The 15,108-nt window shown below is 42.2% G+C and overlaps 1 protein-coding gene across 1 annotated transcript in view; it reads right to left on the bottom strand.

Moving 5' to 3' along the window:
* Positions 1-15,108, bottom strand: part of LOC121638251 (sodium/calcium exchanger 1-like) — a 58,286-nt gene that overhangs the window by 41,562 nt on the left and 1,616 nt on the right. Inside the window, exon 2 of the mRNA XM_041982911.1 lies at positions 12,482-14,301. Within this exon, the coding sequence (XP_041838845.1) occupies positions 12,482-14,277 (1,796 nt within the window). The 5' untranslated portion in view covers positions 14,278-14,301. The remainder of the gene's footprint in view (positions 1-12,481; positions 14,302-15,108) is intronic.

The raw sequence follows: 15,108 nt of genomic DNA, 5'->3' as shown, positions 1-15,108 counted from the left end.
ATGGATGGATGATGGATGATGGATGGATGGATGGATGGATGGATGGATGGATGGATGGATGATGGATGATGGATCGATGGATGGATGGATGGATGGATGGTCATCATAGTTTTAATCATCATCATCATCATCATAAAAGCTCTATTGTAATTAAAGTTGGGATTTAGCTGATCTTAGATCTGGGTCAGACTCCAGGTTTTCCAGGATTCTCCAGGTTTGGAAATCCAGTTATCATGTTAATTAATATTTTTAATACCAGCTTTCTTTGAGACATGAATAAAACTCATGAACATTCATACTTAAAAGAAATTATTAGAAAATTATAATTAACTATGTTGATAATTTACCCAAATGAAAATAATGTGAAAAAATCTTTAAAATATGATCAAATAATTAAAATAATATTTTCTGACTTTCTTAAACTGAAAATAACCAAATTGTCAATTTTCACGCTCTTATTGTGTTTTAGTTCTGTCGTGATTTTGTTTTTTTTTCTGGTTTTTGTTGTGTTTAGTTCAGTTTTCCCTCATGCGCTGTGTTTTCTGTTTCTGGCTCATTAGCTCACCTGCTTTGATTTTGATCGACTCCACCTGTTCTCAGTTTGTTCCCCTGTGTACATACACCCCGTGCTTTCAGTTCTTCCCTGTCAGGTCTTTGTGGTTTATCCCTGTCTTGTGTGGTTCCCTTTCCTGAATTTAATGGAAAATAAAACATTGCTCCTGCACATTTCTGCCTCTGCTCCTCACCTGCTGTCATTCATTACACAAAATATAATTTTTAATGGTAATAAATCTATTAAAATGTGCAAGAATCTGAATTAAAGCAGTAAAAACACAAAGAAGAGCATCTGGATTAGTTGCAGATGTTTGGTGACTTAAAGAAACCTGTGAAGCTCCAGTTTGGTCCCAAATACAACGTTGGTTTAATGGAATATATGTAGAGGTGATAACTTCAGATCAGTTTTAGGTTTAATTCAAGACGAGTCGGATGATCCTCAGAACTCTGACACAGACTGTGTTTGTTTGTTTTCTCTGCCTTCAGCTTGGCTGTGTTCTGATTGGTCAGATCCGGGGCAGCATCAAAATGTTTATGCTTATTGAACGTCAGCAGCTGGAAGCTTCGGCTGGGTCCTGCTGGGTCCTGCTGGGTCCTGCTGGGTCCTCCCAGGTCTCCGTCCAGCTTCAACCATGTTGTTTGTGTTTGTGGGTAGAGTTTTATCTGTTTTTTTATCTTTAATGTACATATTCTTTACCCTAAAATAACAGTTATATTCTGTATTAAACAGGAAATAACTGATTTCTGTGAGCTGAACACAAACAAACAAACAAGTCGGATCAAACATAAAAGTTAGTGCAAATCTGAATAATGTCTCTCTTTGGACTTTATGATGCTGGAGGATGTGAGCCTCCACCGTCCTCATCATCCACCTTATCAGCTCCAGCTGTTCATCCAACCAGTCAATCACACGGCAGCATGTAGACATGGCGAAGACGACCTGCTGAAGTTCACACTGAGCATCAGAATGAGGAAGAAAAGGGGATTTCAGAGACTTTGAATGTGTCATGGTTGCTGGTCTGAGTATTTACTGGGATTTTCACCCACAACCATCTCCAGGGTTTCCAGAGAGGTCTTTGATCTACCTGCAGATTTTTCTGCAGATCTACCCTTAGAGTCGTATTCAAAGTTGTTCAGACAGAGATATTAGCTTCCTCTCGGCAGTCTCTCACTGAGTCATTTTGGAGTTTGGGACGCTTCAATCTAAAAATATAGAAGCTGAAAAGTTGCTGTTGGAAGAACACAGAGCTGTTTTAATGTCAAAATATGGAGCTGTGATTAGTGGAGCTGCAGGAGCAACATCCAAACAGTAAGTCTGCGTATTATCTCTGCTCTTTTACAACCGGCCACCTCCCCCATCGTCTCCGGCTGAAACAGGCTGCAGTCATCTGTCGGCTTTATGGGCCGAAGCTGGATGGAGAGCAGGATGCTGAGCGGCTGGAGGCAGGCTGGCCTAATATGGAAGCGAGCAGCAGGATGTTTATCTGCCCACACTCCGTTTGGACTAACAGCACCAACATCTGAAACTCTGCTAGCAAACAGCTGCTTTAACTAGGATTTACTGTTCTGTCCCAGTCGCAGAGGAGCCTGACTCACAGCACGGAGGTGTCCTGACCCGGCTTCTACAACAGTACCTGGTCTTTCTGAGTTCACAACATGAACAAGCCACAGAAGGAAAGATGTTCTAATCAAGCTTCTCCTGCAGGTATCTACAGAGGCCAAAATCCCCACCTTGGTTTTCCTGGAGTGAAGAAGTCTGCATGCTGGACCGAGGACAGAGACTTCCTGTCTGTTTAAACTTTCCGTGTTCGTAGCTGCTGTGTAAATAAAGTTATCTGATGGGACTGAATGAAGCATCACTGGAAGAAGTGATGGTAAAAACTCCTAGACTTAAACTTTAGCTTGTTAGCTAAATAGTCTTTATGTTGTCCTGGTCCACAGTCCTGGTGCATAGGCCTGGTTCAGAGTCCTGGTGCATAGGCCTGGTTCAGTGTCCTGGTGCATAGGCCTGGTCCAGAGTCCTGGTGCATAGGCCTGGTTCAGAGTCCTGGTGCATAGGCCTGGTCCAGAGTCCTGGTGCATAGTCCTGGTTCAGAGTCCTGGTGCATAGGCCTGGTTCAGAGTCCTGGTGCATAGGCCTGGTTCAGAGTCCTGGTGCATAGGCCTGGTCCAGAGTCCTGGTGCATAGGCCTGGTCCAGAGTCCTGGTGCATAGTCCTGGTTCAGAGTCCTGGTGCATAGGCCTGGTCCAGAGTCCTGGTCTAGTCCTCATTTTTTCACTTTGATCTTTCAAAGTGGTCATGATCAGTAGTTCTTCAGCTTTCTGAAGGCCTTTCCTTCATTTCCAGTGCAGTCCTGGTACGGGACCAGTTTCAGAGGAACTGGTCACTTTGATTGACAGGTTAGTGATTGCTGAGCTTGTGACGTGTTCAATGACACTCTGTAAATATCAGCACTGTAGCAACAGAATTTTTTTCTTGCAGATGCAACATGAGGTCTCAGTGGGATGAACCTGTATAAATAAAGGTTAAGTTAGGATTAATTTTGAGAACAATAAGAGAACATTTAACCCGATCCATTATCTTGGACATTTTGGTCCATTTTTTCCTCATTCTGGCCAATATTCTGGCTGTTAGTGCATGTGGAACAATTCTTTGTAAGGAAGTATTAAAATTTAACTTTTGAATATTTTTTGCTCATGACTGTAATGGAGCTGATTTTAGTTTAATTATTTATCTAGAAAATAAAACCTTAACATCACAAAATGTATCATCATATTCTGTAATGTGGTTAATGTAACTTAACGAAAAGCGACATTAAGGAATCAAACTACAATTTAAAGAGTTAGAATTGTTGTAAGTAGGGCCCCAAAAAGGCCAGCAGCAGCCCTGTCCTGCTGTCCTGTAGAGAAACAGGAACAGGATGAAACAGGATTTTTGCACAGTCCACTTGGATAAATGTCCACAGAAAACCATCATTCTGTAAAAAACTCTCTGTCAGACTGTAAGAGAGGCACTAAGACAAACTGATCTGCTGATGGTTTGATGAAAATTAAACTCAGACATCAGCGAGTAAAGTGTGGGTAAACACTGGAATCTCTTCAGACTAAAGCTCTTCAGTCCACATAAACAGCAGCAGAGTGAAGCTCCCGTCTCACAGAGCAGCTACGTTTGGATGAGATGAAGGCCTGGAATAAACATGATCCCAAACCAAACTGTGAGAATCATAATTCCATCACAGCCGGTTTTCTGCCAATCAGAAAACTGTCCTCTAACACTACTTATTCATCGACTGTCACAAACTCCAAAGATAAAATAAAGATATAAGAGATTAAACTTCATCTTTTATTAGAAATGACTGACTTTGTGCTCATGTTGATCAATGTAATTTAAAAAATTGTTTTTAAAGTTGTTCAGTTCTAATGTTGTTCCAAACATCAACCTTTAAACCTCCAGCAGGTCTCCCCGAGCTCCACCTCCTCCTCCACCAGGAGCGGTGGTGTGTATCTCTGTGGGGTAAATGTGATGGATATTTAACCCTTTAGCTGATCTACAGAAGTTTTCCAGCATTTCTATCCTGTCCAGGAGGTTTACAATCCAGCCACTAAATGTAGTTTTATTCAGAGACTCTATCTGGTAAATCCACAATGATCCATGATAACAGCATTATTTATCACATTTCATCATAAAAACATCACCATCACTACTATGTTGCTAAGAGACCTCTATTTAGACCTGGACATGATGATGAAGCCACTTCCTGTCAGACTTTCCACCAATCAGAGAGCTTAGATTGACGGTAACGTCCAATCAGGAGCAGCCAAAGATCAACCAGTGAGCAGAAAGTTCTATGTGTGTGTGAAAAGAAGAAAAATAAAGCTCCTCTATGGCTGGAATAAAGCCAAGAAGACGTTTCTGATGCACGGTGGCATTTATTAGGTGAAAGCTCATAAATACAGGCGGTAATCTGTTTCCTCCTTTCGTAGAGGGAACTGATTCGATGAATATTAAAGCCACAGATTTGAATGTGAAAACTGAAAGAGCCGTGGCTCCGACACAACCAACTTTGTCTAATCTTTATATCAGCAGACTAAAGGATGGTACACTCATAATGATTTTTTTTAATCTTATGAGATTATTTATCTGGTCGAGACCTCACACATGAAGATAAAAAAATCAGTTATGATCGTACTGTGTGTGGTGTGCTCTGAAAATGTAATCACGGAACAACACACACACGACGATGCAGTCCAACAACTCATCTACAATCTAGTCCTCCGAGCCGGACAAACGTTGAAACGTAGAAGAAGAACCATAGCAACAACCAGCAAAAAACGTACAAAAAGAAGAACCATAGCAACAACCGGCAAAAAACGTAGAAGAACCATAGCAACAACCTGCAAAAAACAAAGAAGAACCATAGCAACAACCTGCAAAAAACAAAGAAGAACCATAGCAACAACCTGCAAAAAACAAAGAAGAACCATAGCAACAACCGGCATAAAACAAAGAAGAACCATAGCAACAACCGGCATAAAACAAAGAAGAACCATAGCAACAACCGGCAAAAAACGTAGAAGAACCATAGCAACAACCTGCAAAAAACAAAGAAGAACCATAGCAACAACCGGCATAAAACAAAGAAGAACCATAGCAACAACCTGCAAAAAACAAAGAAGAACCATAGCAACAACCAGCATAAAACAAAGAAGAACCATAGCAACAACCGGCAAAAAACGTAGAAGAACCATAGCAACAACCGGCATAAAACAAAGAAGAACCATAGCAACAACCGGCAAAAAACTTAGAAGAACCATAGCAACAACCGGCAAATAACGTAGAAGAACCATAGTAACAACCTGCAAAAAATGAAGAAGAACCATAGCAACAACCGGCATAAAAAAAAGAAGAACCATAGCAACAACCGGCAAAAAACATAGAAGAACCATAGCAACAACCGGCAAAAAACAAAGAAGAACCATAGCAACAACCGGCAAAAAACGTAGAAGAACCATAGCAACAACCTGCAAAAAACAAAGAAGAACCATAGCAACAACCGGTATAAAACAAAGAAGAACCATAGCAACAACCTGCAAAAAACGTAGAAGAACCATAGCAACAACCAGCATAAAACAAAGAAGAACCATAGCAACAACCGGCAAAAAACGTAGAAGAACCATAGCAACAACCGGCATAAAACAAAGAAGAACCATAGCAACAACCTGCAAAATACGAAGAAGAACCATAGCAACAACCGGCATAAAACAAAGAAGAACCATAGCAACAACCGGCAAAAAACTTAGAAGAACCATAGCAACAACAGGCAAATAACGTAGAAGAACCATAGTAACAACCTGCAAAAAATGAAGAAGAACCATAGCAACAACCTGCAAATAACAAAGAAGAACCATAGCAACAACCGGCAAAAAACGTAGAAGAACCATAGCAACAACCGGCAAAAAACAAAGAAGAACCATAGCAACAACCGGCAAAAAACGTAGAAGAACCATAGCAACAACCTGCAAAAAACAAAGAAGAACCATAGCAACAACCGGTATAAAACAAAGAAGAACCATAGCAACAACCTGCAAAAAACGTAGAAGAACCATAGCAACAACCAGCATAAAACAAAGAAGAACCATAGCAACAACCGGCAAAAAACGTAGAAGAACCATAGCAACAACCGGCATAAAACAAAGAAGAACCATAGCAACAACCTGCAAAATACGAAGAAGAACCATAGCAACAACCGGCATAAAACAAAGAAGAACCATAGCAACAACCGGCAAAAAACTTAGAAGAACCATAGCAACAACAGGCAAATAACGTAGAAGAACCATAGTAACAACCTGCAAAAAATGAAGAAGAACCATAGCAACAACCTGCAAATAACAAAGAAGAACCATAGCAACAACCGGCAAAAAACGTAGAAGAACCATAGCAACAACCGGCAAAAAACAAAGAAGAACCATAGCAACAACCGGCAAAAAACGTAGAAGAACCATAGCAACAACCGGCAAAAAACGTAGAAGAACCATAGCAACAATCGGCATAAAACAAAGAAGAACCATAGCAACAACCGGCATAAAACAAAGAAGAACCATAGCAACAACTGTCAAAAAACGTAGAAGAACCATAGCAACAACCGGCAAAAAACGTAGAAGAACCATAGCAACAACCGGCATAAAACAAAGAAGAACCATAGCAACAACCGGCATAAAACAAAGAAGAACCATAGCAGCAACCGTCAAAAAACGTAGAAGAACCATAGCAACAACCGGCATAAAACAAAGAAGAACCATAGCAACAACCGGCAAAAAACGTAGAAGAACCATAGCAACAACCGGCATAAAACAAAGAAGAACCATAGCAACTACCGGCTTGCTCTCTGATTGGCTGCATTCTGTACCACGTCACCATCCACGCAGTCAAAATGCATGAGTCATCGGAGTTCCTCAGAAGTCGTCTCTGAAATATTTAACATGTTCAATGTTCCTGATTGTCGACTACGACCCATTTTGGAGCGGATTATTGGGACAAATTGGCTCTTAACCGCAGACCAAACGATGGTTGGACAGAGAAATCTCATGATGATCAGGCTTTTGCTGTCCGAGGTCGGGAAGAGGTAAAATCTGGACAAAAACAGCCCAAAAATCGTTATGTGCGTACCAGGCTACTTTCACTTCTTCATATATCAGCATCCTGCACAACACCACGCTCTACAAACAGTCTGAGCTCAAACTGGACCTGCAGGATGAGGCACTGGACTCACTTAAAAGAACTAAGTCTGAAAGATGCCAGGCAAAACCCCGCTTAGGTTACAACTCCCGTGTAAAATGGAGACCATTCCTTTAAACCTTCACCTTTGCAGCCAGTCATGATGATGAAGCCTGAGCACCACCCAACATGACACTCAGAGTGAACTAGGCCAGAGGTTTGCATGTAAATCTGTTTGTTTCAACATGAAACAGGTGAGAACAGTTTTTATTCATGTTCTGTTCAGGATTTTTGGTTCAGGTTTGAGACCAGAGCACCCCGATGCAGAAGAGTTAATGTTGACGGTAACATGAACCAGCGCCGCTAACGCGCCATCAGTAAGTATTGAATCGGCCAGTGGATCATCTGGATGTGAATCTGACATTTCTGGGGACATCGTTTACTCTGAGGAATTTCAGGAGTAACTTTGGTGGTGGACGATCTGTAGATTCTGCAGAGAGCTGGGGAGCGCCTCCATCCTCATTAATAAGCAGAAACAGAAGGAGAGTGCATGCCATCTTCTCGTTTGTGATCTGGAAATAAAAGTGTTGTCATTCCATTCCAGCCACAGACATGGAAAGAGTCGGCCTGCAGAAACTATGTGAGGAATGTAAACCTGAATGAATCAGTCACATGAGGATAGTGCAGTTGTAGAGTGGCAGATGTTCTTTTAGGTAAGGCAAGGCAAATTTATTTGTATAGCACATTTCATGTACAAGACAATTCAAAGTGCTTTACATAAAACATTCCAGCAGGAGCAGAAAGCAACACAAGAGCATTAAAAAAAGATTAAAAGAAATGCAATTAATGAAATAAAAACTGAGGAAAGAATCTAAAATAAAATAGATAAAATGCAAGAAATAAAGTTCCAGTGTGGGGAAAGACAATATTAAAACATGATTCCAGCTTAAAGAACCAGATCCAGATCTGGACTGTAAATAAAAAGTAGTCCATGCAGCAGAGAACAGGTGGGTCTTTAACCTGGATCTAAATAAACTGAGTGTTTCAGCTGATCTGAGGCTTTCTGGGAGTTTGTTCCAGACATGTGGAGCATAGAAGCTGAATGCAGCTTCTCCATGTCTGGTTCTGACTCTGGAACTGATAAGAACCTGGATCCAGATGACCTGAGGGTTCTGGTAGGTTCATACTGGGTCAAGAGGTCTCTGATGTACGTTGGTCCTAAACCATTCAGAGCTTTCTAGACCAGCAGCAGAACTTTAAAGTCTATCCTCTGATGGACCAGCAGCCAGTGTAAAGACCTCAGAGCTGGACTGATGTGGTCCACTTTTTTGGTCTTAGTGAGGACTGGAGCAGCAGAGTTCTGGATCAGCTGCAGCTGTCTGACTGATGTTTTAGGTAGAACCTGTAAAAACACTGTTAGAATACTCAAGCCTACTAAAGATGGAAGCTGGACTAGTTTTTCCAGGTCCTGCTGAGACATCACATCTTTTACCCTTGATATGTTCTTAAGCTGATAGTAGGCTGATTTTGTGGTTCCCTTCATGTGGTTCTCAAAGTTTAGGTCTGAGTCCATCACTAGACCAGATTTCTGGTCTGGTTGGTGGTTTTTAGGTGTACAGACTGAAGTTCTGTGGTGACCTTTAATCGTTTCTCTTTGGCTCCAAAAACCATCACCTTAGTTTAGTTTTGTTTAAGTGAAGAAAGTTCAGACACATTCAGTCATTAATCTCCTCAATACATTTACCAAGAGCCTGAACAGGGACATTGTAATATAAATCTGTGTGTCATCTGCGTAGCTATGTTAACTAATGTTGTTCTTTATGACCTGTGCCAGTGGGAGCATGTAGATGTTAAATAGAAGAGGCCCCAGGATGGAACCTTGGGGAACTTCACATGTAATTCTTGTCTGTTCAGATGTAAAGTTACCTATTGACACAAAGTACTTCCTGTTCTCTAAATAAGATTTAAACCAGTGTAGCGCCAGAGAGGCCACCCAGTTCTCCAGTCGGGAGTAATATATTGTGGTCGACTGAATCAAATGCAGCACTGAGGTCAAGTAAGACACATTTCAGATACAGAAAAAAAGCCATTCAGAAATAATCATTGTGGGTTTCTCAAAGAGAGTCAGTGGGGCCAAACTCTATTAAATCTATGTTCCTTGTGTGGTGAGATGGATTTTCTCTAAATTTAAAAGGTTCATAGTGTGTCTGACCCAGTGCAAAGAAGATGGAGGAGTGGAATCCCCCATTTTAATAAAATGTCCCAGCGAGGTTAAAGCTGGCACTTTGGGCTTAGAAAAACTTGCAGGTAACCCAGCGATAGCTGTCAAAGGGTGAGGGACAAGGTGATGGTTAAGGTCTTCTGAAATATATTGATAATAAAATGTCCAAAATTGAATTAAAGCAGGTCAGGACTACCAGGCGTGGAGGCGAGCTGGGGTGACATCAGGGTCCATATGAGCTGGTTTTAGAGATATGAATTTGATGAACTATTTTCAGTAGTAAAAGAGCATGACTGGCACATATGGAAGAAAACTGTATGGGCTTGAGGACCAGTTCCCACGAGTTATCAATAAAAGTAAAGTTTTGATCTGCTCCAAAGCAGTTCTGATAGTATTCAAAGGAAAGCTATGCATCTTGGAAGTACGGTTGTAAAGCTTGGACATAAAACCTTTGGAGTTGGATTGCTGGAGAGAAGTGCATCCATTGGAAACCAGCAGAGCGATGGGACTTGAGCAGGATAGAACGATATCATCTGCATGGAGTCGGTTTTAAAGCCGTCAGCGTCTAAAATGTGTTCATGGAAATGTTTCTTTACAGTTCAAATCACGACAGAGGACGCTTGCAGCCAAGAGGAAGAAAGTTATTGTTGGGCCGCAAGGCATTTGCGACGCTGAATTACTGATAGACTCATGGAGGACACTGATGTCCTGGCTTTACAAGAGACGTGTTATCTAAACAGCATTTAGACCAACTTAGTTGTGCTAGTAGAGCTTTTTACAGAGCAGGAGAGTCGACCGCTGATCTGAGTATGGGAATAGAGCGCGGTAGAACACCTGGTGGGGCGTAAAAACTATGAGCCATTGATTAGTGTGATTAGGCTAAATGTGGACTGGGCTCGTCAAGGTGGCGTACTGTCACATGTTCTTTAATATGTACATGGATGATCTCTCGAAGAAGGTAAATGAACGTGAAACTGGATGTAAGGTGGGGGGTCATCCTATCAATCATCTGATGTGTGCAGATGACTTGGTCAAAGTACTGGTTTCCTGCACCTTCTCCCAGTCTGTGCAAGTCATAGTGTGCAGCATGACATCATAAATAATCCTAAAAAGAGTGATGTCACGACTGCTGGAACCAGGCAGAACCAGACGTAAATTTTAATGTGCTGAACAAAGTTAGATATTTAGGTCATATAATCAGAAATGTTTTACGCCATAATGATGATGATGATGTCGTCCACCGTCAGTGCTGCAGTATGCAAAAGCAAATACGCTAACACAGGTGATGTGAAAAAGCCCTTTTTAAAGCGAATTCCAGGTGCAATGTTTACATTTACCAGTTTGAACTTGGAGCTCCTCCTCTCCATAATTTCATTTCTTATTAATAGGTGAGATACATCATAACTTAGATTACATATATTTTCTCTTAGTTTTTCTGGTTTGCTAATAAAATAATCATTTAAATAATCAGTATTTTCCCTGGGCAGAGTTCTGAACTGTCCATCCACCTCCAGGACAGATGAACTGGGTTTGTTTTCCTACCTGTCAGATTGTGTAATATTCCATATTTTTGCATAATTTCCTAGCTCCTTAACTGAGTTTTAAAATGTTTTCCTTTTTTTCTGTTTAGTAACAGAGTTTCTCATTTTCCTGTAGAAGTCTCGGTCCCATTTATTTCCTGTAATAATTTCAGCTTTTTTCTTTTGATCGCTCATTTTCGTAGCTTCTATCATTTCGGTGTCTAACCAGGGTGTTGTGGCATTCCTGACAGTAAACCTCCTTAAAGGTACATGTTTCTCCACCAGAGGCTATAAATGATTAAACTTCAGCAGGAAATTTCCGGATTATTTGCTGCCAACAGATTTCTTTCACACTATTAACAGAGCAGCTCAGGTCCTGGTCTACGTCCTGTAGTGTTCCTAACAACTGTGATCAGGTTATGGTCACTACTGCCGATGGGCACTGACTTTTTACTTTTACTGAATCAGTAAAAATATGATCCATGCAGGTAGATGTCTTGGTGCCATCATCCTTCAAACATGTTCAAGTGGGTTTATTTCTGACTGGAGTGAGTCCACATGCATTTGTTGCAGGTTGCATGTTGGTCTTCAGAGGACAATTTGGAGCAAACCAGTCAATGTTAACATCTCCCATAAAGTAAATATCCTGACCCACCACAGTATTATTATCCAGCATGTCACAGATTGTATCAAGATGTTCATTATCAGTGCTCGGTGGTCTGTAATAGTAGCCTAGGACTATGGGGGTCCGGTGAGGCAGATGAGCCTGCAGCCATCATATTTCAATGCTGTATTCCATCATATCAGTACATATTTTCACACGCACGTGATCCTGAACATAACAGCTGCTCCCCCACCACATCGGTTTCTAATATTACTGTAAATGTTCTAACCTGTTATATCAAACTCAGTATCATTAAAGGAAGAGTCCAGATGAGCTTCTGAAATAGCAGGTTTATGTTCAAACAGCCTTACCGTGACATCATTTGTTTGTTTCTGAGTCTGTTTATGTTAATATGTACGATACTGGAGCCACTCTGGTTGTTTGTGTTGTGATGTGATTGTGTTCGTCATAAAAGTTTTGGAAGATTCGTTAATGCGGGCATACCTGGTGAGAGGGTGGAGGCTCAGCCTGTCAGGTCTGAGTTCGGCCATATATCCTTTTTCATGTGCAGCTTTCAACTTTGGCATGAGCTCCTCCTCATCGATAAATATTTTAGTAACTCAAATCTTTGGACTGAATTCATGTCTTTGTTGTAAAGGGACTTTGGTGACAATCATTGCCAGCACTAGTTTATTGTGACGTGCTTTAAGACATGAAAATACAACAGCGTCATGTTCAAGTCTTGACATTAAATATAGTTTCCACCAAAAATACATCAAACAACAATCAGAACATAAAATTGTTTTTGGTTTTTGTGACTCTTTATCACTAAGTAGTGGATATTTGTGGTGAAGATTTGTACTTACAGGATTTCATCATTCTCAAACTCCAGGACTCCATGAGTGTCCTCGAAGTCCTCTCCACCTCCTTTAGCCGTCCCCGCTATGGTTTTGTATGGGACCACCACAACGCCTCGAGTTCCTGAGGTCCGGAAGACCTTCACCTCCATCATCCCGATGCTCTCACTAACAGTCATCACTGGCTCCTCGAACGTAAAGATCCCAGCATGGTCATCGTCAAAGATGGTGACGGTTGCTGTGCACGGCAACCCTAACCCTGCCAGAGCTTCCACGTGGTTAGCATTGTGGCCATTAGCGTCCTCTGATACGACCCTCACATTGGTCAGGTGAACCAAGAAATGCTCGTCTTCCTCAAAAATATCATCATCAATAATATCAATGCGGATTTCCTTTTCGTTCTCGCCTGGTTTGAAGACAATAGTTCCCTCTGTGAACTGGTAGTCTGAACCGGCATTTGCCGTACCGTCTTCCGTCCGGTAATCCACAGAGACGGTGCTTGTTAGGTCTCCACCTTTACGGACCACATTGAGCGCCACACTGCCACAGTTCTCCAGACACTGGTAGGTCCCCGGGTCAAAGAAGACCTTAGAGGAGAAGTTATTCAGCGACACCTCGGAGCAGATGTTATGCTGGGCGGCTCTCCTGGCCTGCTCAGCGGCGTGCTTCTTCAGGATGTTTCCTGCTCCGGTCATGATCCTGGTTGCCTGACAGCGGTAAAAAGCTCGGCTCTTCTGCTGCTGGGCTAAAACTTGGTAATTTGCGAGTTCCATCAACTGCTCTGTCTCCTTCTCGGGATGTTTCTGTTTCAGCTCTTTCAGGATTCGAGCCACCTCTCGGCGAGCCTCCTCCTCATCTAGCTCTTTCATCTCAAACCCTGCCTCTCCAACCATCAAGTCCTCTCCATGAGAGTTCAGCGTTTTACCGTCCATTTCGATGTCAACCTTTGAGGGAAGTTCTGGCTCTCCCTCGGTTTCGATAATCATTCCTTTCCGCTTCCCAGGTCGGTACCGTTTGTACACATATTTGTAGAAAAGAAGTCTGCGGTCGGCCACATAAGCAAATCCAACACAAAAGGGAAAGAAGAAGAGTGTGAGAAGCCCCTCCCATATCTCAACAACCCCTGGAGAGAAGACGGCCAGGATCAGGTAGAGCCAGGTATACGCAAAGACACTCCAGGTGGCGGTGACGAAGAAAACCCGCAGGTGCTTCACCCTCCTGATCTCGCCATCAGGGATGACGGACACGCAAAGGCCGATGATGACAAACATGTTGAAGGCGGCACTTCCTACGATGGTGTTGGGACCCAGTTCACCTGCATCAAAGTTGTGACCACAAACTTCCACAACTGACAGAAGGATCTCAGGTGCAGATGATCCCAGTGCCATCAAGGTCAGGTTGGACACCGTCTCGTTCCAGATGCGAACCGTTGTGGTGATCTTCTCACCGTTTGGTTTCTTGATGGTGATCCGTCTTTCCTGCGAAGTGATGACCTCGATGGAGGCCATGAAACGATCTGCGATGATGGAGACTCCCAGGAACATGTAAGCCAAACCCACAAAATAAATGGTGGCTCTGGCCAGGCGGTCTGTGAAGGGGGGGTTGACCGGCTTCCACAGCGGCAGGATAACGCCCTCGATGCATTCGGTGCTGCCGCCACATTTGGTGTGGTTGCTGACAGTGTTGTTGGACTGAAGAGCCAGAGCTGAACCACCTGCTGCTGCATGCAGAAACTGTGTTGAGATGATGGTCACCCAGAGAAGCAGCTGAGAGTTGAACAGTGAAAAGGTTCCTCTTCGCCTCATTGTGACAATTCAGCTTCCTTCAACCTGCAAGACACAGAAACCAGTCCTCAGTTTTCCAGTTTGTGCGCTGACTTGTGTGGATCTGATCTGCTATGGAGGATGTAAACATGAACATGGCTGAAGTCCAGCCCCAAATCCAAACTACCAAGTTCAACAAGTGTTAACAGGGACCTTTGCTTTATTTCTGCAAAAGCTACTCAATCATGATCCAGTTCGATCCAGTCTAACCCTAACCCCTAACCCTTGTATGAAAAGTTCTACATAAATACAGACCATTTATGCTAATGCTAATATTAATGAGTTGGTTAAAACTATAAAAATGAGGTTTAATGACTCTCTAATCTGTTTAATGCCTAATTTCTCCTCCTCCTTTTACATAATTAAATAATTAGTCCATGTTAAACGTCATCAAATGTCACTGCCCTCATACTCTCCATGCATCCTCTACGTTAGCATGGTTGTTAGCCAGTATATCCACCAGAGGGCAGTGCAGAGTTCAGAGTTCTGACGTCGGAAGATAACAAGCATGGTGAGAATGGTGATCACAGCTTCTTCTTTGTTCCATTCCCTGGTTGCTCGTCAGTTACACTGCTCAACACTGCCCCCGGTGGTTTCTGGTGGTGCTGCTTTGTTTTATGCTGTTTTATGGGTGTGCTCAAAGACCCTGAAGAGGCTGTCACGACCTGTTTCTGGATATTCTGATTGATTTGGGAATTTTAGTTTATTCTTAATTTACTGAATGTGTGTTTTTGTGTGTTTGTAAAATGTGTAACTGCTGCCATCTCAACCTGGAAAAGAGATTTTAACACTTTTGTTTCCTGTTTGAAAGCT

This window comes from Melanotaenia boesemani, chromosome 4, assembly GCF_017639745.1.
Source record: "Melanotaenia boesemani isolate fMelBoe1 chromosome 4, fMelBoe1.pri, whole genome shotgun sequence".
Classification (NCBI taxonomy): Eukaryota; Metazoa; Chordata; class Actinopteri; order Atheriniformes; family Melanotaeniidae; genus Melanotaenia; species Melanotaenia boesemani.
The sequence above is the reverse complement of the archived record's forward strand: the minus strand, read 5'-3'. Positions and strand labels throughout refer to the sequence as shown.